Raw genomic sequence first — 26,341 nt, 5'->3', positions numbered from 1 at the left:
GGTATTGCTAGGATATTGCTCACACTAAATCCCAGGAAGTTGTAGCCAGTGCTTGTTTTATTAGTGTATAAGTTTGTTGACATGTAAGGTTTTTTAGATTTACTTTTCCTTTCAAAATTATAATGGAAGCATAAATTACTCAGAAATTGCCAAGGGAAGAAGGATCTTCATAAACTGGTCTGTGGACAAGTTGGTTTGTTGTTTTTTTTCTCTCCCCAGTCTTAAAAGCAAATCACCCAGCACCTCTATAGTAAACATGGCAGTGGAAACATGAACTTAAGCAGTCTTCCCATGGAAAAGAAATGGAGCAAACCCAAAACCCTCAACTGTGTAATATAAAATTCTCATGTACATATCACTTGACAAACATGTAGGAGTTGCTAATTTGTGTACCTTGCCCATTGTTCTGATCTGCTGCACACTGTTGTTTGTGTGGTGTCTCAGGCAGCGAGCAGTCACTTAGCAGAGTGTAGAGTAATGGGAAGGGAATGGAGTGCGTTGGTTGAGGGAATTGTGGTTGCCTTGGGAACTATTTTGTGACTATAGATGGTTAATTTGTGGTAGAAGAACACCTGGTATTTTCTTAAGTATTCCTTGTAACTGTTGGAGAAAAGACTGGATACTTAGACACTGGTTATGTATTCAGCATTTGATAAGGAGTGAGGTTGAGGTTTTTTCCTTGCTATGGTTTGCCATTGGTATTGTATTTGATATACCTAGAGCCATGGTCCTTTGGGAATCATGCAGACAAACTGCCTCCATGACCTGTCTTATGTGGAGACTGGGAAAGAGAATGGAAATGATTTTGTCTGTTTTCCACATACCTGTTTTGTTACTGTGTTAAAGCTATTTGCTTTCACTCTGCTATTACATATGCAAACATGGTGAGTTTGCAGTCTTAGATGATTAATTTTTCCACTTACCCTTGTTAATCATAGCTTCCTCATGAATTCATCTTTTTCTGGTTTCATGACACGCATTTTGTTAAAGCATCTCTAGCTCAGTAAGCTTAAACAAAAGCCTCTCTGTTGAAAAAACACAGTGCTGAGTGATTTTGTAATTCTTTGCTTTATGACAAAACAAACTTCAGTTTTAGAGATAAAACACAGAGTGTCAGAGAGAGTAAGAAAATGGGGAATGCCTAAAATGAATGACACTATTTTCCCCATTATTGGAAAAATAGCAAAATTGAAGAATGGCAGTTAATTAGGAGAAATGTAGTTCAGCAAGATCACCTACGTGGAATTGTGCTCTTTCATTTGACAATATGCCCGCAGAGCAGAGTGAATCTTGATTATACATATACTTCTGTGGAGGCTTTTCTTTCAAATGAATGAAAGCATATCTGGTGTCAGTAGTTTCTTAAGAATGGCATTTCCAATTTTTTTGTGTTGTTCTTTGTGAATTTCAGTTGCCTGGAATAGTTGATGTGCTTGTTTGTATTTGTCAAAAAGGGATGAGAGAACATAGCAAATAAGGAGATTACCTAGCATGTTCTTTAGTTTGTTTTGGTTATAAAATGACCCAATAAAAGGATTTGTTTCTCTAAGATTTATTTGTTTTCCCTTGAAATCTACTTAGGCAAACAAGTGACCTTCACTTTCTAAAGTGTGACTTGATTCAACTTTGCATAGGTAGGTGTTCTAAATCCTTTGCGCTAGCAGGCAGTCAAGAATCTCTGGGAACTATGAACCTTGTGCTGTTATGCATTGAACTTTTCTTAAAATAAGTTTTCTCCTTGCTGGGAGAATGCCCGGACCATTAAATGACCAGTGGGTGTTTTTCCATTTGCAGAGATTAGTTTTGGTGCCAGTGCTGTGAACGGGCTACACTGCAATGACCAGCAAGGCTGTAGTCAGTTTTGCAGTCAGTGATACTGGCAAAGTTTGTCACTCTCATTTCTTGTGGACAAAAAAAAAAAAAGTGGATTTCCCCAAGAGAGAAGCAGAAAATACGCAAGAAGGAGGCTGCTTGTGAGTTTTTACCATCACTACTGGAATGACTGGGAAAAATAAGAGCTCAGTCTTTTTTGAACAGGAAGGTGAGTTTTGGTGTCATGTCAGCAAAAAGAAATAGGTTGAATGAAAGATTTTGACAAGTTGGATGTCCTGGATTCTTAACAAAAATTCTTAATGACATTGATAAATGCAGATGCTATAGAATTTTGCAGAAAGACATCCCATAGTTATTTTCAAGTTCTATTTCTGCTGCTGGGTTGGTTTCAGTGCACTTTGCAGTTTGACACAGAGCTCTTTGGGTGTGTGTCCTGAGCTGGATTGTGGGCGAATTTACAGAGTGACAGCCTCTGGTTCAGGTGTGTCCAGCCTGTGGGTGTGTGGTGTTGCTCACTGTGCAGCAATGAACTGGGGCAGCTGAGTCACACAGAGAACCTGCCAGGCTGCAGGTCAGCTCCACTGTCCTGTCATATGTTAATCACTGTTCGTCCCCAGTCTTCAAAATTATGAACTGACAAAGGTGTCAAAAAAAAAAAGTTGGCAAAAACTTCTTTTGTGTATACAAATTAATTTTAGATGTAATAAAGAACTAGATCTTGCTACATTAAAAAAAAAGCAAACAACTTTTTCCATAGAAAAATACAGTTAAAGCTTTGCATGCTGTTGTTTTTTCACTTAGGAATTCTGAGAAGGAGATGAACATTCTGGCTCTCTATCAACTCAGGCAGTGTAGTGGTGACTTGTCCAACGGGTGGTTGAGCATGTTTGGCATGAAAATCCAATTTGGAAGGGTATCCCGTAAGGACAGTTTTGGGGCTTTTCTCAAGTCCTGCTGCTTGTTTAGGTTGGGTATTAGAAAAGGTTCCTCCCCCAGAGAGTGATGGGGCGCTGGAACAGACTTCCAGTGAGCAGCATGGAGAGTGCATCCAAAGAACTCTTCTTCCTAAGCGGCCTTGGCATGTTGTGTCGAATAAAGCTTCTCCAGGGGTAGAGTAAGATACAGTGTCCATATCTCGCCGTGTCACTTTCAGCATATTGAAACCTAGTTTGTAAGAGATACAGTGTAGTCCTAGTCACTGAAATGTTTCTTTCTGGCTAGTCCTGTCTGTGAGTTTTTGGGGGTTTTTCAAGCGCTTGTCCAAAGCTGTTGGTTTTCTTACCTACAGCTAATGAAACTTACAAGTTTGTGTTTCAAAAACTCTTCAATGTATGTTACAACACATGAGACTTCAGAGGTCTGTGCAGCCTGCATTTGAAGGGACCCACATGGTACCGGAGCAGGGATGAAGATTCCACAGAAATTCCTATTTCTCCTGTTGAATTGATCTCAACTCAAAATCTTAATGTGGAATTTCATTCCACAAAGGCCAGTCAGCTATTGCACAGTCGTAGTTGTTTAAGTAAGTTTTCCCAAAAGGAATACAGAGATGCTTTTTCTAGAGACTGAAGTGGGAAGGAGGTGTTAATAGTGGTTTTTCTGAACGAGGGAATCTGAATGCAATCCTGGTTTCCTGCAGGTGAACATTTATCTTTAGCTTAGCCCTTCTGCAAGTGAATATATTCTGTACTTGTGCAGTGTTGTCATGTTTAAAGCTGGTAGAACTGCTGAGATTGCAGCTAAAAGCAAGTTTTCCTGCAACTCATTGCAAACTAACTGTTTGGGCTATCTGTAATTTTGTTTTAATGCTCCACTTGAGTCAAAAACGAAGAATGCCACCCTAGATGAGTTTAAAAAGCAGTGGTGGCCATAGCAGCTTTCACTGCTGTTCAAATCTTGACAGCACTACCTTTAAAGCATGGCAATATTGTGTCTTAAGGTTTTTCTCTTGTTTTTATCTCTGTGGTGTTCTAACTTTGAAAAGGATCATGATTACATAAGACACATAAGGAATTAAGCTTTTAGGGCAAAATTTTCTGTGCCATTTTAGCATGTTTTTTTGAAATTAAATACTTCACTGAAATCAGTGTCATGTGGGGGGTTTGTTTCAGTTAGAATGAACTTCATGTGTTGCACCTATCTGGGCAGTGCTACTGTAGAATAGGTGAGATGCACTTGGATCATCATTGTGCTTCCCAGCTAGAAGTCTCAGTAGAACTGGTAGGTTAAGATTCTGTGGTGATGAACTCTTGTTCATAAATACAGCTCTAAAATGTACTCTTGCTGAAAATGCTGGCAGCAAGCCTGATCTTAAGGGTGTGCAATATGATAACACCTGCTAAAAGTTTGTGGGGAATTCGATATCAAGCCTATGGTGGTAGTTTTCACACTTGTAGTTTAGAGTGTTCCTGGTATGATATTGCTGTGTCTTCTGAATTTTTCTGTAGCCTCCCATTCAGGGGGTGCCTGGAGTTTGGAAAGCAAGACCTTTATTTCAAGCTGTATATAAAAAACAAAAATCTGCATTTTTTGGGCCTAGTGATAAGTACTCCTCACATTTCAGGTTTGTTTGGTTTTTGGTTTTTTATCAGTCAAGCTAAGTTCACTACATGTTTATTTAATGTAACTTTAGATTCATTATGCCTTACTATTGGCCTACTAAACATGACAAAAAATTAAATTACTTGAAGTTATTTTAAGGTTTTCTACTTTTGGTCTCACTGCAAACTTCCATACAAAGTTTGTATGGTACATTAGGTTAGAAGTGCTTGATTAAATGTAAGGGCCCTAGAATCCACAAACCCAGAATTGGGGTTGTTCACTGTAGTGAACACCTTCAGAATGTATCTAGTGGTTGTAGCACCTGTGCAGTTCTGTGTTTCAGCTTTTGTGCTATGGCATGTTTTGAAAATGACTAAATCTGGCATGCAAACCAAGGGAAGGACAAAGGAGAATGTTCTTATTTTTAGTTTCTGGGGTTTTTTTAGTTTGCCTAAAGCTCTGCTTGAAAGTAGAACATTGTTTCCCATTACAGAAGGCAATCTGAACTGCTTTGAAGTATTCTGCTGCATGGAATGTTATTTCCACTACTTTCCTGGAAAGTTGCTGTGAGTGAGATGTGTGGTAAACAAGCAGCAAGTGTTAAAGACTTTAACTAATGACTCTTAGTGAGTGCTTGGGGTTTTGTTGTGTTTGTTTAGTAATATTGCTCAGTACCTCTCAACAACTGGAATGTTCTTCCTTCATAATCTGCTTTTGTAATAGGTAGTACCTTTGGGCAATGTAGTATTTTCTTGTGGTGGAAAGGGGGTTGTCCAATCCAGAGCTAGATGTCCCAGTGTTTTGAAATGCTGGTTTTCTAGGAAACAATGCACTCACTTGTACATGTAACGTAATTCAACCATTTGCAATTTGTATGACATGCTGCTTTTGTTGAAAACTTAGTTAAAGCTTTTGTCCTTTTTCTTTGCACCTTCCATTTTGCCTGAAAGGCTCTGACTCATGGGAATTTTTGATTATGTACTCTTTCTAAGGTCCTTGTTAGTTTAATTGTAAAAATTGCTTTTGTACGTGGTGTATAATTGAATTTCTGTGGTAGCATGCTGAGATTCCTTCTATGTGAGAGATAGTTTTGATGTGAAGAAAACAGCTATAGGTCACAAGATAGCTGAGTCTTAAAGTGAATTTGTAGCAGCTGTTGTGGTGAAGGAAGAAGATGCATTTGTGTAACTTTTCTATTTTGAAGACAGTAAGACATGAATATTTTTGAAAACTTTTTTTTCTTTACAGCCTGTCTTCAAAGAACATAATCTCTTTCTTCCTCTGTCTATTGGGTTTTTTGGGCAGGAGTGGGTGCTCATTGTTTTAAGTGTCCCTGTCAATATTTTGTACTATTATCTGTTAATTATAGCAGCATGGAGAGCTTAGTAACTGTTCCATGGTTGAATAATTGCAACATGCTTTTATTCCACTCCATCCCAAGAGTTGGGAGATTAGGAAGAGGAAGAAAAAGTAGGTGAATGAATTGCTACTGCAATACACTGTTTCCATTGGTTTGTACTTAAATTGTTGCAGCTTCCAGCTGCTCACAGATTCAGGGAATTGTTGGGGTTGGAAGGGACCTCTAGATCATCTAATCTAACAGAAGCTAGGGCAGGCTGCCTGTTTGTGTTTAGGTGGGTTTCTGCAGAAAAGGATACTCTGCAGCCTCTTAGTGCAGCAGTTCCAATAGTGACCCCACTGTTCCCGACTCACCCAGGACACCACTGACCTTCTTGGCCAGAGGGGCACACGCTGCTGCCTTGCATGGAAGTTCTCCCCTATAACCCCCAGCTCCTTCTCCACAGAGCTGCTTTCCAGCAGGTCAGCCCCCAGCCTCTACTGGTGTGTGGGATTATTCCTCACCAGGTGTAGGACCCTGCACTTACTCCTGATGGATTTCATTAGGTTCCTCTCTGTCCAAGTCTCACTGAATTGTAGCACAACCTCTTGATGTATTAGCCACGCCTTCCAGTTTTGAATCATCCTCAAACTTGCTGAGGATGCACTCTGTCCCTTCATCCAGATCATTTAGCAAGTTCAGCAGGAGCAGACCCAGTACTGACTCCTTGGAGAACCCTGCTGGCTACAGCCTCCAGCCAGACACTGCTCCAGATCACAGCCCTTGGTTGTGTGATCCCCCTTCCCACAGAAGAGGGAAGCCTCTTCTGACACCTTTAGTTAAAAACCCTCCTCACCATCCAGACAAGCCTATGGACAAAGATCCCTCTCCTTTCTCTGTCAGATGGATCCCCCAGTCCCTCACAGACCAGGCTTCTGAAGTGACTCCCATGGTGTGAGCTCCTAAACCCCTGCTAGTGGCCAAGGGGGTCCCTGGGGCTGCCTGAGCTCCAGCATCTTCCCTGCTGTGATGGTTCCATTGTTTCCTCTTCAGTCTGCAGAGCAGTGAAGCAGTTTGGCCGGGGCATCTCAGCTTTTGAGAGAAGTCTCTTCCTCCTGCCAGTCCTTGCTGTTGGAAGCCTCCATTCTTCAGCATTATTTCCCCTGTCCCTTCTGGGTGTGCTGATGGGAGAGTTTTGGGCTCTTTGGCTGTGGACTTTGTCTCCTGCAGCTTGGAAGCCACCATCCAACTCTTTCCTACCACCTGCTGCATTAGATCAACACCTGGGCACACCTTTTGCAGACAGGTCTGCTACTGTCCCTGCACTGGCAGGAAGGTCTGGGCACTGGCACTTGAGGTCTGGGCACTTCAAATGGCTAAATCTCCAAGTATTAAGGTCCCAAAAAATCGGATTTCTTCAGCTCAGCAGCCTTCAGGAGTTTAAATATCTGCCAGGACTGGAGAGAGCAGATAAGCAGAAGCTGAAAATTTTGAAAAGCCTTTAAGCAACTAAAATGTGGTTGGCAGCATCTCGTGCTTATCACTTAAATCATCAAGGATCTATTCTGTATTTCCCCATTTTCCTCATGTTCTTGCCTTTGTTCTAATGAATGGACTTAAGAATTAAATGTATTGTGTTTTTAAACCTTGCTAGTTAAGGTTCAAATATGCCAATTTTATGAATGTAACCATGAAATGTGGGATTTTTGAGTTTTAATATCCTCACATCTGAGCCATACCCTGCTGACAGTCCTCTGCTGCACCTTGATTGGAAAGAGAAGAGATGGTGTTGGCGCATTTTTGTCTCAGCTATGGAAAATCCAAATGTTACCCCTTTTGTACTGACTAACTGTTGATCCTGCATTCTTTTATATTCATTTTCATTAGAGTACACTGTACTTTCTGTGAACAATTACTTGTTAGGTTGTCCACTCTTTTCTGCCTTCATCTGACTCAGGTTTGCAGCCTCATTCTCCCCTTTCTTGAGGGCAGGCTTCATTGTTCTTCTTCATACTTCTTTTTTAAGCGTTTTTGCACGGTTTTAGCTCAGCAATTGAAAATATTTGCTCTTGCTGGCCCTTAAGGGTGCTACTCTCAAGTGTATCTGTCCCAGCATTAAAGAACTGCTAGCAGATACTGCTGTATCTGGCAATGATACTTAGTTTCACTTAGCATTTTCCTGCTGGTCCCAAGAGAATCCTGCTGCTTCAGGGGTACATTAGATGTGTTGCATTTATGAGGCCTTTGATTTTGGCTGCTGTGGGTTTGTTTTGTATTTCAAGAGATGTTCATATAAAAGTTGTTACTGATTTAGTTTCCTTATTTTCTGGTGAAAGTGACACTTGGAAATTTGGTTAAAAAATGAGCATTGCCAGGTTTGGCCAGTGTTCCTAGATCTGTCAGGTTATACCAGAGTGTTCCCATGGCTGAGCACCACCAGGGCAGCAGCCACAAGTGGTGATGAGTGCCTTGGCCCTCTGCTCTGTTGTCATGGCCTTGCTAATGTGCATCACCTTCCTAAGAGTTGGTGTAAAGCTGGTCTCAGCAGCTTTGTTTCTGTATAATCTGAATTTATCAATGTGTGTTTTGCTTGCAGTACATAGCCTTGCTGGTGGTTTTGTAACCTGTCACTCTACTCAAACTGCTCAGGGTTGCAGGCAGGAAGGTTGGCTATTCTTAGTGAAATGGAGACATTTCTGCATGTAATAAAATGCAGTTATTGTCAAGTACAAGACATTTTTATGTCTTGCATTTTGTTTACTTCTTTGTAGATCACTGTGCTTATTTATATTGATTTTTTAATTTTCCCTGTTTAGTGTGTCTGTTCTGGTATTTATCAACAAAGATGTTGATATGATTGATCTCAATACTTTTAACAGAGTTTCTTAGAGATTTTGCAGTGACATGCTAGTGATGGAGAAAGATCAAAATTCAGATACCTTATCTTCTTTATCCTCTTCCTTAAAAATCCTCTTTATCCTTTACACCATCATATTTTTTTTTCTTCCTGAAAATCAAGAATAGGAATCTGTTTTATGGGTAAGATGATCAAGTAAGGTTAAGCTTGAGAGTTTGTTGCTCTCCTTGCCGTTCCTCTACCTTCTCCTTACTTTTCAGAGTTGTTGGTCCCGGTCTTTGCTGACAATATGCTTTAGTCTCTAAATTTTTTTAATGTGCTTGGCTGATTGGGTGTTCTGAGCTAGCTGTGTTTACAAATCTTCATTATAAGTTTTTCAGTGAACTTTTATTTAATTGTATGGCCATTATTTTTAGGCTAAAATTATCTGTTTAGTAATCTGAACCTAGGATATTTGCTGAATTTCCCAATCTAAAGCTTAAACACTTGCTTAGTCTAGATTGGTTTTTTTCCTTCAGGCTTTGAGTAAACATGTAGTGATGCATCTTTTCAAGGGGTTGTAGTCAGAGCTTGTGCATTATTCGGTACTCAAAACATAGCTGCTGAAGTGAAGGAAACTTTTAAGGGTTTAAATAGTTAAAACTATTTGCTACCCTTTCTTGACAATCTCAAGGCTGTTAGGATCTTAAAAGAGGTTGGCACATTTTTACTGCTGGTAATCACTTTAGTAGAGGAGCTGGAAAAAGGGCAACTGTATAAAAGCATTAGTAAAAAATAAACAGCTGAACTGTTGAGAAATCCTGGCTAGACATCAAGAAGTAAAAATCTGCAGGGATGCTGAAGTTGCCTTTGACAGCAGCCTCTGGTATAGCCAGGATGAAATTTTCATTGTTGCCTTTCACGTATCTATTTCAGTCATGTCCAACCTGCAGTGAAGAAATGGAGTCAGTGGGTTGTGTTATGGTTCTTCTTTGCTGTTGTTGAGTGCACTAGCCTGAATACAATAATGGAAGCTAAGTTTAAAATTACCTGATAACTGCAAAATCTTCCTATATGATTGCCATGAGTTGTTCATACAGTAATTATGAGTAATGTTTTTCTTTTCACTTTTCAGTTTCTGATTCCAGACTAGATGTGATATATTTCTTTTTCTTCTGCATTCTGACTTGCAGTAGTTAATTTGGACTCAAAATGCTGTTTAAAAGCCTGACTCTGTGTATTTTAATATAAATATGCTTTCTGCTAGATATAGGTGTTTAATAAGCACTTATCACTTTGTAACATAACCAAATGGTAAGGATAAAGAATGCAAATAACTGATGAACTATAAAACTACTTGGATATATTTAAGTATTTTATGATCATACTGTTAAAAGATGCTAAGAAAGGCCATTCTTCTTGGGAAAACCATGTACAAATGGAAACCAAAAGCAAATTATTTAAAACTATTTATAATTACAGAGTGAGGTGGTTTCCCCACTGTCTAATTTAGATAATTCTCTCCTTTTCTAACTTGGGGGCAATCATTACATGGATTGTGCTTGACACTAGGAGTCTTAACTTCTGGATTCAAGCCCTATGTGCATATCAGTATAGAACAGGATGATGCTTTGGTTTGAGCTTTATTTTTTTGTGCGTCTGAAATAGTTTGAAGTTTTAATATCTGAGCCGCAAGCCTTTGCAAGTTGCTGAGATGACAGTCAAGTGACACAGCTCAGAAAAAGCCCTAGTGACCTTAACATATGCTGTCTTCAAAAACAGTCTACTTTTGAGTAATCATCTGTGCAGTTAACCTATTTGACTTTAGGCAGCAATATGATACTATTACTGATGTGTCCCTCAGAGCTAGCTGTTTTGTCTAGGGCTGCTTACCAGGGCTGGCATCCCTGTGCCAGCGTTACTGGGGGACAAATGCTTTCCACAGGAGGTATTTCTGGCAGTGACATCAGACAACTTTGTATCTTTAAATGCCTGCCAATAAGGGAGCCGTGAGTTTGAGGGTCAGTGCAGTTCTTCCAGAGCTCAGGCTTCTTGAGTGTCAGGGCAGCTTGGTCTGGCTGGCACTCTGAGGTGAGGGGGGTCAGAGTGGCACCCTTGGCAATCAGTGAGGCCAGAACTGCTCCAGCATAATCTCTGGAGCTTGACATGGAAACTCTGTCATTCTAGCAGGGCTTTTTCCCCCAATCCTTCCACCTTGTGGGTGAAATGCTGATGTTCTGTAGTTAGTTGCTCTACAAAACTCCACAACAACTCCAGAGGAAATAATGTCACCCCCGCATTTGGTCAGTGTTTTCACTGGCATGCTTCCTCATGAATTAGTATTAAAACTCAGTTCTGCTTTTCCTAGCAAGTAGGAAACAGAATTTGCAAGGGTTTTGTCCCCTTGAGCTTATAATTAGTACTCAGGAGCATGTAGGCAGACCCACAGGGTGTGCTCACCCAGGGCCCAAGTGTGCCCCTGGGGTCAGCAAGTGCAGAAAATGCCTTATGGAGCTGATCTGTTCTCAGACTCTTGACACTGATACAGTTTATGGGGAATGGTCCAGTGTGGCCATTTCCAGCAATGTCCGTAAGGTTTCTCAAGTGGAAGTGACTCTGGCTTTGAATCTCACTGCAGGGGTTTGTTTAATATATAATTTGGGTGCTCTTATAAAATTCCTTTTATTTCCATACAGTGTTTGTGTTTAGAACACCTTTCAAATTAATAATGAATTTGTGTGTTATATTTTCTGGTGAGTATTGAAGTAAAAAAATTACTGAGCTCTTCTTTTCATAGCCAGCATCAAGGGATTATCTCTTCATCTTGTGAGTGGCAGGGCTTTAGCTTGATCCTGTGATAGGTGGCTGTTGATTGACCTTTTGGGGTTGTTTAAGTCCATCACTAAACAGTCATTTGTTTTTCTGAGATTTCCAAAATGAAAATTTGACAAGAATGTTACATCTGGTATGGATAACAAGTCTCTTGAGCAACGTAACCTGGTAATCAATGTTGACATGTACAAAAATACATCATCATCTATTAGATTTTTTTTAAAGCTGTTTAACTCTTGCTTTATACTTTGGTGAGTTTAAGTGTCTGTGCCCATATTTTCAGAGGGGAAACACTGCTTCTTTGTGTACTGGAGTGTGAAGAGTGGACTGGTAATGCCTTTATTTTACTTCAGTGAATGAGACTGTAAAGGTTTTATATAAGTTATTACAGAGACTAAATTCAGCTTGGTGTGTCACATTTTGATGACAGGGTTTTTTTCCCATGATAACCCTCCTGTGCATGCACAATACTTTCAGTATGAAAAAAATGGACTACATTTTCTTCTTTGATAATATTATTCATAAAACTTTGAAAAGATTTGTTTTCTGGAAGCCAATAACTTTTTAAAATATTGCAGTACCTGCTCCGGCCATCACTGCCACAGCTACTAAAATGGAGGTGGTTTCAGCAGAAGTGAACAGCTTGCTCCCTGAGGAAATCATGGACACCGGCATAACTCTGGTGGAGGACGACAGCATCGAGGCTGTTATCGTGTCGTCGCCCATGGGGGGAGAGTCCATTCCCATGGAAACAGAACTGGAAGAAATAGTGAACATAAGCACCACCAGCGACTCCTCAGCCACCACCACAGCCACAGTCACCACGGAATCGGCTCCTGCGCCCAGCAGCCACTCGGGAGATGCAGCACTGACCACCACCACAACTCCAAGCCCTGATGTGAATGCAGCTGTAAAGCCTGCCTTTCCGGGTGGCCTCCACAAACTTGGTGCTCAGACCCCTGTCACTATCTCAGCTAATCAGATTATTCTGAACAAGGCCACTGATATTAAAATAGGCAGTCAGAGTATTAAACCGGACGGGCAAAAGCTGATTGTAACAACTTTGGGCAAGTCTGGCCAGCCCATTGTCTTAGCATTACCCCACAGCCAGCTCCCGCAGTCGCAGAAGGCCGTGTCCCAAGCCCAGGCTGGAGACTCCAAGGTACAAGGCCAGCAGATCAAAGTTGTCATTGGAGGTCGGTCGGAAGTGAAACCTGTTGTGGGTGTCTCAGCTTTGACGCAGGGGAGTCAGCTGATAAACACTGCAGCCCAGCCCTCTGTCTTGCAGTCCCAGCAAGTAAAAACAGTACAGGTAAAATAAATTATGCTGGTGAAACGTGTTCAAACCAGTTCTGTTGCTGCAATTGTTGTCTGTTTCCTGCACTGATTGACACACTGTTGCTTTCAACCTTTGCATTTATTCTTTGTATTTAAAAAATACAATGCTGCTCTTAGCCCATGCTTTCATCTGTGGAATGCGTTTGCCATTTTATGCTGTTTGCCTCTAGCTACTGTCTATAAACTTAGGGTTTGCCTCAGACAAAGTGAAGTATTCAGTAGATTGAAGATAATTTCCTCATTATTTTCATTTTATAAAATAAATTCTACATACTTTCAGGAAGACTGAATTCAACTTTATATGCCTGTTGTTGTTTATTCAAAGTATACACTCCTTTATGGAAGAGTAGCTTCTGCCTATTACATTCAGTTTGTTTAAATAAATTCTCTGAAAAAAAAAACTTCTAGCATCTGAAAAAGAACAGAAGGGTGTATCTTGTCTGCCTCAAATCTAGTTATCTAAAGCTGAACATTCAAGGTTTTGTTCCCAATCTCTGGCATGGATCTTGAGATATTTGAAACCACAGAGAATCTGCTTGGATCTGAAAATGTGTTGAAAAGACTTGGGTTATGACCCAAAGGGTCTGATTCTCATCTGTTATGTGGCAGAACTAAATGTGAGTGACTTCCTTCTTCCTTTCTGCAGTGAGGCAGAAATAATAAAAAATAAGACTTCTTAAAGTGAAGAACAAGTAGAACTCAATGCAGGGTATGATGGAAAAATATTTATTTTACTGTCTAAATAAAATGAGAAATTAAACTCTTACATATGCTATTAAAAATAATCAGCTGCATATAAAAATGACAAAGTTTAAAGAATTTTATTAGCCAAATGTTCCTTGATTAGTATTTCATGGCAGGTGAATAAGATAAATTCTGAATATTTTCTTTAAAGTTGCAGATGATTCCTTTACCAATTTCTACTTTCTTCTTTTTTGTTGCTACATCATACCTGGAAACATATTTAATAATGGCCATTTGAAACATAAATGATTGTCACTATGGTTTTCAAGAAAATCTCTGCACTTCAGTCATCATAGGAACCTTTAAGAGCAGATCAGTTCCTGTTATTCAGCTTCATTATTCACTGCCAAGTGACAGGTACAGGAAACTGGGGAGAACAACTTAGCTGTGATGTGGTTTTTCCTTGCATGAGATGATTTGTGCTGTCAGTGACTGAAATAAGTGGCTTTGCCATTGACTCCTTCAATTTGCCATTGGGAATTCCACACATTCCTTAGCAGACGCTCTTACTAATGGACTTGCATCTGTTTTTAAATCTAGTTAATTGCAGTTTGGGTAAATTTGTTTTGTTGTGGTTTCTTTTTGTTAAGCCATTGGTTCCCTTTGCAAAACAGATTGAATTGTTAGCACTTGACATTCTTTTTTTTCCCACAAGGAGAGGAGGAAGTAGAAATGAAAAATAAGAAGACAAGGTTAGCACCCATTATTGCAGGGGAAATGATTGCATTAGCACTTCATAGACAGAAGTGCTATTTTCCCTGCAGAAAATTTCTGAAGTATCAGAGTGACATATAAGGCTGGGTGAGAGATTCTGGCTCTGCTCTACCCTGAATGACAGGGGAGGTAACCCACACCTCAAGTCCCTATCTTAGAAAACGAAGTGATTCTTTGCCCATCACCCTGAACGAGCCCCTTACACCTTCATTGAGTGGAAAAGGAGGCTGTGAATGCCTCCCTGACTCCCCGTGGGTCTCCTGTAATTTATCTCTTGTGAATCAGCTGTTTCAGATGGAGGGCAGCACAGGACTTTGACTTGGTGCTGAGAATGAACTGGTACAGGTTAGATGACAAAGAGCTCTTATCAGTTCTTGTGGTCACTACCATAAAGGCTTTGTATATCATTAGAGAAACTCAATTGCCTTGACATCTAATCTGATCTTGTAATCTAATTGTGATAGTTGAAGTCTCAGCACCTGAGGCATAATTGGTAGAATTCAGCAAAACGTTTCTTGGAATTTGACTCCTCTGCTTACAGTTCTGGATGGATGAGACTATGAGGTCTTAATTGTGGCAGGGCCTTTGGCCTCATCTATACCCAGAGGTTAATTACTGTCCTTCTAGCAGCTTGTCCTGATTTAGCTGAAATTGGTGCCACAAATGTGTGGAAAAAAACTGCTGGGCAAGTACATCTCCTTTCAGCCTGTGGCTCCTGCCTGCCTACAGCCTTAAGAGTGGTGTTGTGCCTGCTGCACTGCTGCTTTAGTCCAGGTTTATGAAGCGGGAGTTTGGCCTTGCCATGACTCTGAGCCAGATGTCCAGCCATATCACCATGGCTGCTGTTAAGTCTGCCTTGTGCTTGTTTTGTGTGGTAACTGGCTCTGGTTTTAACAGTGTCCATAGAGTTGTTGCTACCATGGCAAGGCAGCTGCTAAGCCATCCTGGTGGCTTTATTTCATCATTGAAAAGGGACCTTGTGCACTCCCTAACCCCAAACTCCCATTCCTAGCTCAGTTTCTTCATCTCTGAAGTTAAGATGTTCTTTTCTATTTCTAGAGTCCCTGATTTTTCATGCTATGTCAATATAAATGACACAGAGTGGGTACATGGACAGGGTCCCAACAGGTCATCCAGGAAGTGGATTTATAGTGTATTAGCTCCTTTGTGGTAGCTGGCTGGATATCCAGCAGTAAATGTGAGGTAGGAGTGTGCCTGTATGAATAGAACAGAGTCTGAAAACAAAGTCCAGCCATATGAACTTGCTAGTTCACCTTTAGTGAAGAGTGTTGAGGAAGACAGAACTTGACCCTTGAAGTCAAGTTGCCTGCAGGGAAATCTCTTGACTTCTGTAGGGGAGGGAAGGCTGGTGTGTGCTCCTAAATATAATAACATTGCTACAGAATAGCTTGTTGCTCCAGGGAATATGTTTGCAGTCTAACTCAAAGGAACTTGCAGAGGGCATGCTTAGCTTACATAGGCAGGGGGATAATGCCAAGCTCCTTGTGATCAGTGCAGGCAATGGCAGAGTGCTCCAGAAAACTTGTCCATTCTGAAGTATCAAAGGCCATCTTGATTATTTCCTCTGGCTTCTCCAGTCTTTACTGAAATGGGCAGTGAGTTTCCCAGTGGTGCCAAGAGGCTTCTCCCTGGTAGCTGGGGTTATCCAGTGCCATAAACCTCAGAAATGCTTGCTTGGCAGCAGGTAGGGCCAGGAGTGCTGTTCTTCATTTATAACCAACCACATTTGTCTTGCTGTTTCCTAAGCCTTGAGGGGATTCACTTGTTTATTAGACCTCGCTCTTTGTAGACAAACAGTTCACCTAAAACGCAGGGGAAAATTTATTTGAGGAGGATACTGCGAGTCAAGTTTGAGGGAAGCAGGGCTACTTGTGTTGACCTGTTATTTTAGGATTTTTAAGGTTTTTTCTGAAATATTTTGTGTTAATGATCAGTAGTATTTTACACACATTCATGTAAGTCATTTAAGCACATTTATTGACTGTTACTGGGAAACAACTGCTGTTATCCAGAGTTGGCTGTTCCTGCTGAGTGCTCATCATGTTCTGAGCCAGACTTAGCTCCCACTTCAGAGAAAAAGCAATAGCAATTGAGTTACAGTAATACCTTATGGCAAGGTAAGATTAATTTAAAATAGAAATCTCAAATCAAGCAGATGAAAGGTGTAGAATTGAACAGAAATTAAAGCGTGTCCAAGCTGAGAAAAAAAATTACGGATAAAATGCCTGCTCATCTATCAGCTGTGTATGTGCAAAGGTAATTGAATCCTTGAAATTTAAAAATGGCTTTGAGTTAAATTTGTGAGCAGGGCTACAAATGAAATTTCCTTCTTCAAACAACTTATGTTTAACAGTTTTAGTTAATGTATTTCCAAAAAGAACAGGTTTATTTCTCCTCTGTTTCATTTTAAAGCCTTGACAATTGTATATCCCTCATAAAGCACCTCCTGTGCCTGAGGAGCAGCATATTTGTTCTGAGATGGAGCTTTCCTCTGTGGAGCACTTGTAGTGTAACTGTGGAGCGGCACATGGTGTCCTTTAACTGAGATCCATTCTCTGGTAGTGCCTGGTGTCAGAGCTGCTCCTTGCTGGCTTCCCTGGCCAGGTGTAGCTCGGGCACACAGAGGTGCCCTTGGCTTTCCACAGCAGCCTGGAGGGCTCCAGGGCCACAGCAGAGGGAGCTGCAGCTTCCCTGGCTGTGCCATGACTGTGCTGCTGGGAGCTGGGGCAGCCTCACGTGTGCCTTTTGTGGAGCAGCTGAGGAATTTGTTATGTGCTCCTGAATACTTTGAATGTTTTTGCCTTGTGGGGTTGGAAAAAAGGTGTTTTCAGACAACAAATTCTATAGATAGGGTTTTGTGGAGGAAACCATAACTTCCAGCCTACTCAGTTGCTTCATTTGAGCATTTGTAACTGTCTCAGGCTGTCGAAAGTAGCTGTCAGCTCTGTATCATCAGAGATTTCTGATCACATCAGGCAGATTTCTGATTTAGCTTGAGTAAGAAAGGTGGCTCCCCACATGGATGTTCATGTGGTGCCTCTGGTATTGCTGGAGTTGAAGGCTGGTGCCTATGGGATGTGGTGCAGGAGAGGCAGGATGTGTCTCACCTGTGGGGTGGGCAGCTGTAAGGGCTTCAGTAAATGAGAGCACACAGCCTTCCTCACATTGACTCAGGCCACATCCACAGGCAGCCCCTGCAGCCAGCAGGTTAAAAGTCTTTGGAAAAACTCAGCCTCTAAATTGAGCTATTCACTAGCTGGGTGCCAATGTATAAAAACTGTTGGAATAAATGCAACTGGTAGTTAACTTCTCTCAGTGTGGAAGGGGAGAAAAATCTTCTTTAAAACTTTTCAGACTATATACTCCTGCTTATGAAGATTTCAAGCTGAAGTGATCTGTCATTGAATTGCTGTATGTGTTCTTAGTCCAGCTGCATTTCAGGAGACTGGATTGCAGTATGAAAATAGATCCCCATTTACCTGGAGGTAGCCAACTGATTTGTTCTTGGCTAGTGAGTACTCAAAACTTTTAGGCACTGATGATCCATGTACTTTTGGGAAACTGTTACAGAAAGCATTTTCCCCATTTGCAAAACAAGTGTGCTGCTATGTCAAAATGGTCAAGAGATGTTTCAGAGCAGTAGTGGTCATATTTAAATCACTGGGGACAAGTTTTGTCCTGGTGGGCTGAAAAGGAAGTGACTTCATTTAAAGCTTCGAATACTGAGAGTTGTGCATTTAATTTTGACATTTTTATGTAGACCAACCATACGTAAGAAATAATTTCAGCATCTTGAAGATGAGATATTTGCACAGAGAGCTATCTTCTGAAAAAGCTGAGAGGGATTTGGCTATCCTACTTTGGTAGCTGGCAATCTGAAGCGTCAAGGATAATCCCCTAGTTCTTTCCATAAGGAGAAGTGGAGATGAAATGCAAGATACACAGTTATTCTTCTAATTATGTGTGCAAGTATTGCCCTTTTTATTTTTTAATGTACTTAACAATACAATAATTTAGATCCAAAATGCTCAAGTTACTTTAGATCTTTTTTCCTCCATCTTTTAGATTGCGAAGAAGACTCGAACCCCAACTTCTGGCCCGGTGATCACCAAGCTGATATTTGCAAAACCAATCAATAGCAAAGCTGTTACAGGGCAGACCACTCAAGTGTCACCAGTCATTGCAGGTTGTACTACTTTGACTTGTTTTGCTTTGCCATTTTTTAAAGGCTTTTCAAAAAATGGTAATTGTAGAAATTCTTCTGTCTCAACACTTTTACTGTAGTTTCTGTCGAAGTGCCTCAAGCAATTGAAAAAAAAAATCAGAAAACTTTTTTGGCAGAAGCAGATAAATGCACTTGTTGGTACCTTTATACTCATTTAGAATGATCTTGGTAATTGCAGAGTTGCTTTTACTGCAAGGTACTTTTACTTCATGGATTTTGGGGAGGAGAAGCAAAATACCTCAGAGCCACAGAAAAGATGACTTGATGAACAGAAAGTATTTTCAGAAACATTTTATAAATACACAGAGGGAAAGGGAGACACATGCTTTTGTATTACTTTAATCTGCTTATAGTTGGACTTAAATGTAATACATGCAAATAATAGAAAAAAATGTTTGAATGAAGAAAGTGAATAAAGCTGTGTTGTTTTTGTTAACTTGCTCACCTACTTCAAAAATAACCATGGCAGAAGTGTCTAGGAAAGTAATTAAGGCAAATAACAAATGGTCTTTCCCTTTGGAAAACAACTCTATATATCCTTATAAAAAATAAAAGCCCAACTGACCACAGAACAACAGCAAAAGCACCAACAAAAGTTAAGAAAAAACCACAGTGTAATACCTTGTTTATAATGGCAGTGTATCTGTTGCTAAACATCTTAGGCATCTAATTTTTCTGAAAAAGATAAAAGTAGGAATCTGGGTTCATCATTAGAGCTTTGAAGGATGTCTAACTGCTTACAGATTTATCAGTCTAAGTAGGCCTAAAATCTCTCCCAGGTATTTAAACAAATTTGTTAAGTCTTTACAGCACTGGGACTTGAGCTGGTTTTAAGAAGGATGCAACTATCTCCTGTATTCAGAACACTGATAGATGCCAGCGAATGGCACAGAGCTGGGACATCATCTTTTTCTTGAGTTGGCAGGCTGCCTGCAGCCTGACGTGTTTCAGGTGAAAGAGGAATTCCCCATCCCACTCCCCAAATTTCTCAAATTCCCTACCAAATATATAGACCTGTAAGAAGATTGCTATGCCTTATAAATACTTGAATTAAGTTGTTTGTGTGTTTAAAAAACAATCCAAACAAACAGCCCAACCCAAAAACATGAAAAATGACTTGCAGTTTTTAAATCAGTATTTTGAAAAATCACCTGTGCCTGAGCCATCACTAAAACTATCACTGGGAGGTAAAGTTGCTTCATTAATTGAGAGGGAAATCTTTAATATTAGTTTTTCCCTCGCCATTCCAAACAGCCAGCACAGCTTGCCAGCTTTGAGAGGCTGGCATCACTAGAGAAGGTGTAACATTTGTGTTTGTGTTTTGATTTTTTTTATACATGTTTTCATGAATCTGATAAATATTTTTAATTGCCTGGAAATTCCTGCAAGCTGAGATGGAAGTTGTAATCTGGAAAGACTTGCTAGTATAAGAAACCAGATTCTCTTTGGAAGCTGATGCTAAGAAGGAAATGTAGTCAGAAAGGGAAAGCTGTCATCAAGGAAATAACTCAAAGGATTGAAACCTCTAGATGTTTTTATTTCCCCACATACTGACATTCTTTAGGTTGCATGTGGCTTTAGCAGCTGCTGGCAACTCTCTGTGCTGTTAATTAGACTGCACAAAAGTGATTATTTTAGAGCACACAGACTGCAGAGGAAATCAGCTTGCCATGAGGATAGTGCTTTTTCTTGTTAGTTCCAGTTGACTTTAATTGTGAGACAAGAGAATGAGTGACAGAAGCTATGACAGAAATGAGTCTGAACCAAAGTGGAGCAGAGAAAAGCTCAGTGGTCAAGCATTCTTTGGAAAGAAACTTAGAAAGTACGGAAAAAAAATCTGTTTTCCATTCTGGGAGTTTGCAATATTCCTGAAACTGATGTCATGATGTGGAGCTTCTGTTTTTAATGTTTAATCTTCTTTGGCATTGTAAAAAGAGAGTATGACACACACATGAAAACATGGATGGTAGTGTGACTAAAAACTGTTAGGCAATGAAAGAGGCAACCATCAACAGAGAAAAAAACCAAAAACCTCAGAGCTGATTGTAGACAGACCAAACCTCTTTTTCTTGGTCGCTGTAACCCAGCTGGTGTTTGATGGCTGAGGTTGCAAAGGAAGTAGTCCCCCACCAATGCTCAGTTTCTCTGGGCATTGGCAGCAGCCCAGGGTTTCCCAGGAAGCTGCCAGCTGGCTGGGGTCTGTGTGGTGCAGGTGTACTGGAGAGCTCTGCTCCTCAGGATGCTGTCCTGGCTTTCAACAATTGTCAGCTGAATGGCACAGAAAGCTCAATGTCCATTTTGGCTCTTTTTTTAAGCCTGAGCAAACTGTCTTTTTGTTTGTAATAGCAGCAATCGTTTTCTTCTTTGTTGCTAAATCTAAATTAAAGAGTGCCAGTGTCCTTCCTGTCAGGTCATACACTCTCAGAAGTAGGGATAAAATGGCAGGGAAAACTTTGCTTTAAAAGTGACTGTGACCAGGGATAACTGGAGCTGATGGTATCTTCATTGTTTATAGGTAGGGTTTTTTCACAGTCTGCTCCAGGGACACCACCAAAGACAATAACCATCTCTGAGAGTGGAGTCATTGGATCATCTTTGAGTACAACAACACAACAGACACCGAATAAAATAGCTATCTCACCACTCAAATCCCCCAACAAGGTAAGGACCTGTTCTGGCTGCAGCCTTCTATCCCTCCTGCACAGTGGTCTGAATGGAGCTCTCTGTGTCTGTGCTACAAACTGTTTATTTTCTCTCCAGACATAATAAACATGTCTCCAGAGTCCATAAAATATCTCCAGAGTCTCCATTTTGCATCACAATGCTCTGTGGTAATGCCCTAATTTAGATTTTTTTCAACTGGCTCCCTTACTGTGGTTTTAAGCAGATATGCATTACTGCATAGTTTCCCATTCCTGCCAGTTCTTGCCATTCCCTAAGCATTGATTCTGAGAAGCAGCTGTTCCCTCTTAGCCAAGCACTCAGACTATTTTTAATGCCTTCATAAAACATCAACAGGCTGTTCAAGAGGAGACCTCAATAATATTAATAGGTCAGCACTTATTAACCATTCCTGCTACTGCACAGGCAATTTAGTCTTCCCTGATCATTTGTGAAGTAAATGAAGTTTGCAGTGGTCCTTGCACAGAGCTGGAGATTGGCACAGGTCAAGGTGACACTTGTGTTTCAGATTTGATAATTGTCTTGAGAAGAGGAGTATTGCTGAAGAAAGGGAGATGGAGAGACAAGATGCACAGTGCAGGCAAACTGAAATATCATGAATAAAAAGCAAATTAAGAATAAAGAATTATTTTCGTTTGGCTATGCTTTAGTGTTGTGATGTTATACACATGGAGTTAAAGACTTGTGTTTGACAGTTATTAGTAAGAGAAGCAACATAAAGAAGTTAATTTTTATTCTGAAGTTACTTTTTTAACTAGGAGTGGGTGTGAAAAGACTCTTTAGGGTTTCATCTTGAATTTACTGTTAATAAGCAATTCTAAGTATCTGATTTTTCTTAAAACATTAGGAAGTTGACAACAAAAAGTAGAAAACCAGCCTTGGAAAGGGTGTGGTTATATAGAGTGTTTATAAACACTGCACTCTGCAGAAATGTCAGAAGAATGGATCTCTGGGAAACTGCAGTGTAGATTTGAAAGTACTGATGTTCTTATACTTTGACTGAATCAGTAGTGTGAGGTGAGAATTTTCTTTTCTTTTGAACAGCTTTTCTTTAAAATTTCTATTTATTATGAAATGGTCATTGTACCAATTATGACGTCTTTATTTAGAAGATCCCTCTTGACAATGCTCAGGCTTTAATGGGATGATTTCCTTAAAAAAAAACCCCAATAAAACAAATGGAAAGACAACCTCTTACTCCCACCCAGATGCTGTGCTAGGTTTCTGCAGGAGCCTGTTGGTGCTGGAAACCAGTGATGCCTTCAAGGTTCTAAGGGCTCTGTTGTTACAGCTGGACCTGTGTGAGCTGTGGTTAAATGCAGGGCCCTTGTTCACAGAAAGAGCTCTGTTCTGGTGGAGAGCTGTGCTGTCCTGAGGAGGGGAATGTGTGTGTACAGGGCCCTGTATCCTGCACAGAGGTTTAAACTGCTTTTTGTTTTGCCAAGCAGCTAACAGTGGTGTCAGTGGCCTCCCAGCCTCCCAGCTCCCCCCAGAAGACGGTGGGCGTCCCACTGAATGTAGCGTTAGGACAGCAGATCCTCACAGTGCAGCAGTCAGCACCCTCCTCCCCTGGGAAGGCCATAGTCAACCACACAACCACCCAGGTACAGACTGACTTTGCTTTGTCTTCTGCTGTGTCTGTGTCATTGCTTGCTGGGAACTGCGGTGTTGGAGCACGGCTCGGCAGCGCTCTGTCCGCCGCTGTTCTTGGGATGGTGTCTGCTTAGGAACTGGCAGAAGCAATGCCCCAAGGAGTGTATATATAATGTACTGCTTCAGTTGAGGGCTGCAAACCAGTGCAAGCCCATACAGGGCTGTGCTATTAGACAGTAGCTTTCCAGCCTGGAAAGCCCCACTTGGTGCAAATTCTTGTTTCTGTCTGCTGAATCTCCCAAGTCACATGAAGAACTCTGTGACACGAGGAGGAGTTCTTTGGGTGATTCTTTCTCTTCTGCCAATGTTTCTATGCCACTGCCTAGGGCTGCTTTCCAGGTATTTCTGAGGTTTGCAGCAGTGGAGTTCACATTCCTGCTGTAGAGGTCTGGGCTGAAACCTGCAGAACCAGAAATTATTTATTTCCCATGTCTCATTTCTAGAAAAATGGGCTTTTCCTTAATAGCTTTTATAAATAGTTTTGCATTAATTAATCACAAGACAAAACTGACCTTTCTTACAAATGACAGTTTTTGCTGTTTTCCTCTTTTGTGATCTTAGGTAAATCTTTTTCTATTGCAATATCTGTACTCTTGTTGTGGTAAACGTGAAGGGATGTGAATGGGTGTAAATATATCCAGAGTATGGATATAGCAGGGAGTGGACACACATGTACAACACGAGACCAGACACTCAGACAGATTTTCCCAGTCTTATCTTACTGATACAGGAAATAATTGGAATACTGATATGGGAGTATGGACACCACAGAGATTTGAACTGGTTTTTTCCTCAGAGAAAATTGTCTTCTGAAATAGTTGTTAAAAGGTTAAGTCTCTCTAATGCAAGCACCCTAAATGAAAAAATGGAGATGTCTGTGGGAGTTGTGTTGCAAAGCTGTCTGACACAACTCAAGGGCTTCACCTGTCTACACTGGGCTCAAGAACATGCCTTTAGAAGAGAACTGTCCCTTGAATTTGACAATTTTTCCCAGTTGTCCTTGGATAACAGCTGCTCATTTGTGTGCTGGAGAGGACAGGTCTCCCTTTGACAACGTCTGTGACCATGCTTGCACACAGTGCTTATTTTGATGCTCTGGCTTGTTAAGGTATAAAATGTCTTAAGAAAAATAAAACATCCCAAGAAAACATCTTTTAGAAGAGCAGGGTTGTTTTTCTAATGAAATGTGTGCAAATTGAGATTTCATTTCTGTAGTTGCTGAAAACTGGGCAGCTGGGAAAATGTTCTCATAAGAATTCACATCATACTGACAACCAAGCGTAATACTTTAACTTGATGTCAAGGACCAATAGTAATGCTTTATACCAATAGTAAATGATACTGAGAATAAAAAGCTGAGCTCTAAAAAAAAGTTAAATGGAAGCAGGAAAAGGAAGAAATCAAGGTTTGAGGTTGAGCAGGTCTGGTAAAAGAGACTGCTATCAAACAGTAGACTTATGAATGTGTTTAAATGAAATTAAACTTTCTTGTTATTAGTTTGTAGTTTGAGAAAAGTTGGAAAGATGAACTTTTGCAGATTCAAGCTGTAAGGTAGCACAGGTCTGCTGAGCTCACTTTCTTTCAGCATTTTGCCTTTTTTCTTAATGAATTTGTTTTGCTACTTCTCATTGTTCTTGCTTCTTTCATTTCTCAGCTTGTACTCTTTCTGATGTCCATCAGTTATGGATTCTGTTCCCTTTTCCTCACAAGGGTTGCAGAGTGATTTCTGTGGATTAATTACCAACTTTCTTAACAGGACATATCTGTACATATGCAGATAAATTATGATGCAGTCCAGACAAACTGTTCTGCAAGTTCTTACCATGTGCTTTTAATAACAGGAATATTTCTATGTTTGGTTGTTTGATTGTGGAAGACAAACCAAGCCATGTTCTCTGTAGGCACTGGAAATAGTTTTGGCAGATGTTGTATCTTGTGAAGTGGCCTGAGTCACCCTACTCATGTAAATACTAGTTTACTCTGGTGTTTGGTGTAGAGCATTGAAAATGGAACTGAGTTTACTCTGAGATGTTGAGAGGCATTTAATCTCTGCATCTGTTTTACTTTTGAAAGCAAAAAGAGGGTAACTGTCTTCCCTCTCAAGGGTGCAAATGTTATGCTAGAGTTGCTCACTGACAAATTGAGAAATAAACATATTGATGTTCTTTCTGCCTTTGTACAAGTAACTTTGTGCTGTCTGTGTTGGCTTAACAGGCTGTGAAATCAGCAGTGCAGACCATTACTGTAGGAGGAGTGGGTACATCTCAATTTAAGACAATTATTCCCTTGGCAACTGCACCCAATGTTCAGCAGATTCAGGTACCTGGGAGCAAGTTCCATTATGTCAGACTCGTTACTGCCACAACAGCCAGTAGTTCAACCCAATCTGCCAGTCAAAATCCCAGTACGAATACTCAGCCTCTGCAACAGGGTAAGTGCTGCTGGGGACACTGTCTGAAGACTCTATTGGGTTTTTCTTTCATGTTTTTCTGTAACAATTAAAATGAATACGTAACAGAGATCTGTGAAGACTGCCAGATGTACTTGGTTTTGTGGTAAGACTTCCATAAATTCCATACTCTGCTGCTACCTCTGGTCTGTATGTGAAAATGCTCCTTTGTGTCAAATTGCTCTGTAGTTAGGCCTGAATCCTGGGAGCATTTTAGGTTGCTTTTCCCCAGTTGACCAGATTTGTGGGTACTTCATGGCCTCTCCCATCTCATCTATGTGAAGAGCATGAAGGCAGGACAGCCCACAAACATATTGCCAAAACTTCTGTAACATGAAGATCCTTCCATGTAAATTGCTTTAGAAGTGTCAGGTGTTTTTGCTGGTTTCTGTCCATGCTTTCCAGAGGGGTGATGGAATAAAAGATTTCAAAGGGAAAAGGGATGTAAGGGAAATCCATCAGTGTCAGAGGAAATCCAGCAGTGTCCAGAGGAGGTCTGCACCCTGGCTGATTTTTTAATCCATTGCTGTGAAATGTGTGCCATAGACCTGTTTACAAAGGTGTTGGCATGCAACACTTGGATGTAGACATGAGTTTCAGTGCTAAGTACCTCTGTGTTGTGCACATGTGACAGTCTGAAGGGCTGAACTGTGGATTTGGAGTGACTAACAGACATTGATGTGATGTTGTTTCTTGACCCCAGCGAAGCCCGTGGTGGTGAACGCGACCCCTGTGCGGATGTCAGTTCCCATAGTGCCAGCACAGACTGTGAAACAGGTGAGTTGGCTCTGAGTCATGTAATAGTCCTGACCTGGTTTGGCTGCACAGAGAAAGGTCTGCTTCCAGCTCTGTAAAGAACTGTTCTACTAATCAAAGTGTGTTCTGAATGATTGAAACACTGATTTCATAAAGAGCTCTTTTCTCTTCAGGTGGTGCCCAAACCAATCAACTCAACTTCTCAAATTGTCACTACCAGTCAGCCCCAACAAAGACTTATCATGCCAGCCACTCCACTGCCACAGATCCAGCCCAACCTCACCAACCTCCCCCCAGGCACTGTGCTGGCACCAGCCCCTGGCACAGGAAATGTTGGCTATGCAGTCCTTCCAGCTCAGTATGTCACACAGGTATGGC

General features: G+C 40.8%; 1 protein-coding gene across 7 annotated transcripts in view; it reads left to right on the top strand.

Annotated features, from left to right (window-relative positions):
* LIN54 (lin-54 DREAM MuvB core complex component) overlaps positions 1–26,341 on the top strand; it is a 39,734-nt gene that overhangs the window by 3,802 nt on the left and 9,591 nt on the right. For 5 of the 7 annotated variants that reach the window (XM_064711169.1, XM_064711172.1, XM_064711170.1 and 2 more), the window contains exons 2-8: positions 11,960–12,693; positions 18,264–18,384; positions 20,939–21,084; positions 22,554–22,709; positions 24,973–25,189; positions 25,911–25,984; positions 26,137–26,334. In XM_064711169.1, the coding sequence (XP_064567239.1) occupies positions 11,995–12,693; positions 18,264–18,384; positions 20,939–21,084; positions 22,554–22,709; positions 24,973–25,189; positions 25,911–25,984; positions 26,137–26,334 (1,611 nt within the window). In that variant the 5' untranslated portion in view covers positions 11,960–11,994. Of the gene's footprint in view, positions 1–1,794; positions 2,042–11,959; positions 12,694–18,263; positions 18,385–20,938; positions 21,085–22,553; positions 22,710–24,972; positions 25,190–25,910; positions 25,985–26,136; positions 26,335–26,341 lie in introns of all 7 variants that reach the window. The other 2 variants (XM_064711168.1, XM_064711174.1) reach the window with 2 other exon arrangements.

This window comes from Zonotrichia leucophrys, chromosome 4 (genome assembly GCF_028769735.1).
Source record: "Zonotrichia leucophrys gambelii isolate GWCS_2022_RI chromosome 4, RI_Zleu_2.0, whole genome shotgun sequence".
In the NCBI taxonomy this organism is placed as follows: Eukaryota; Metazoa; Chordata; class Aves; order Passeriformes; family Passerellidae; genus Zonotrichia; species Zonotrichia leucophrys.
This window is presented reverse-complemented; position numbering and strand designations above follow the sequence as displayed.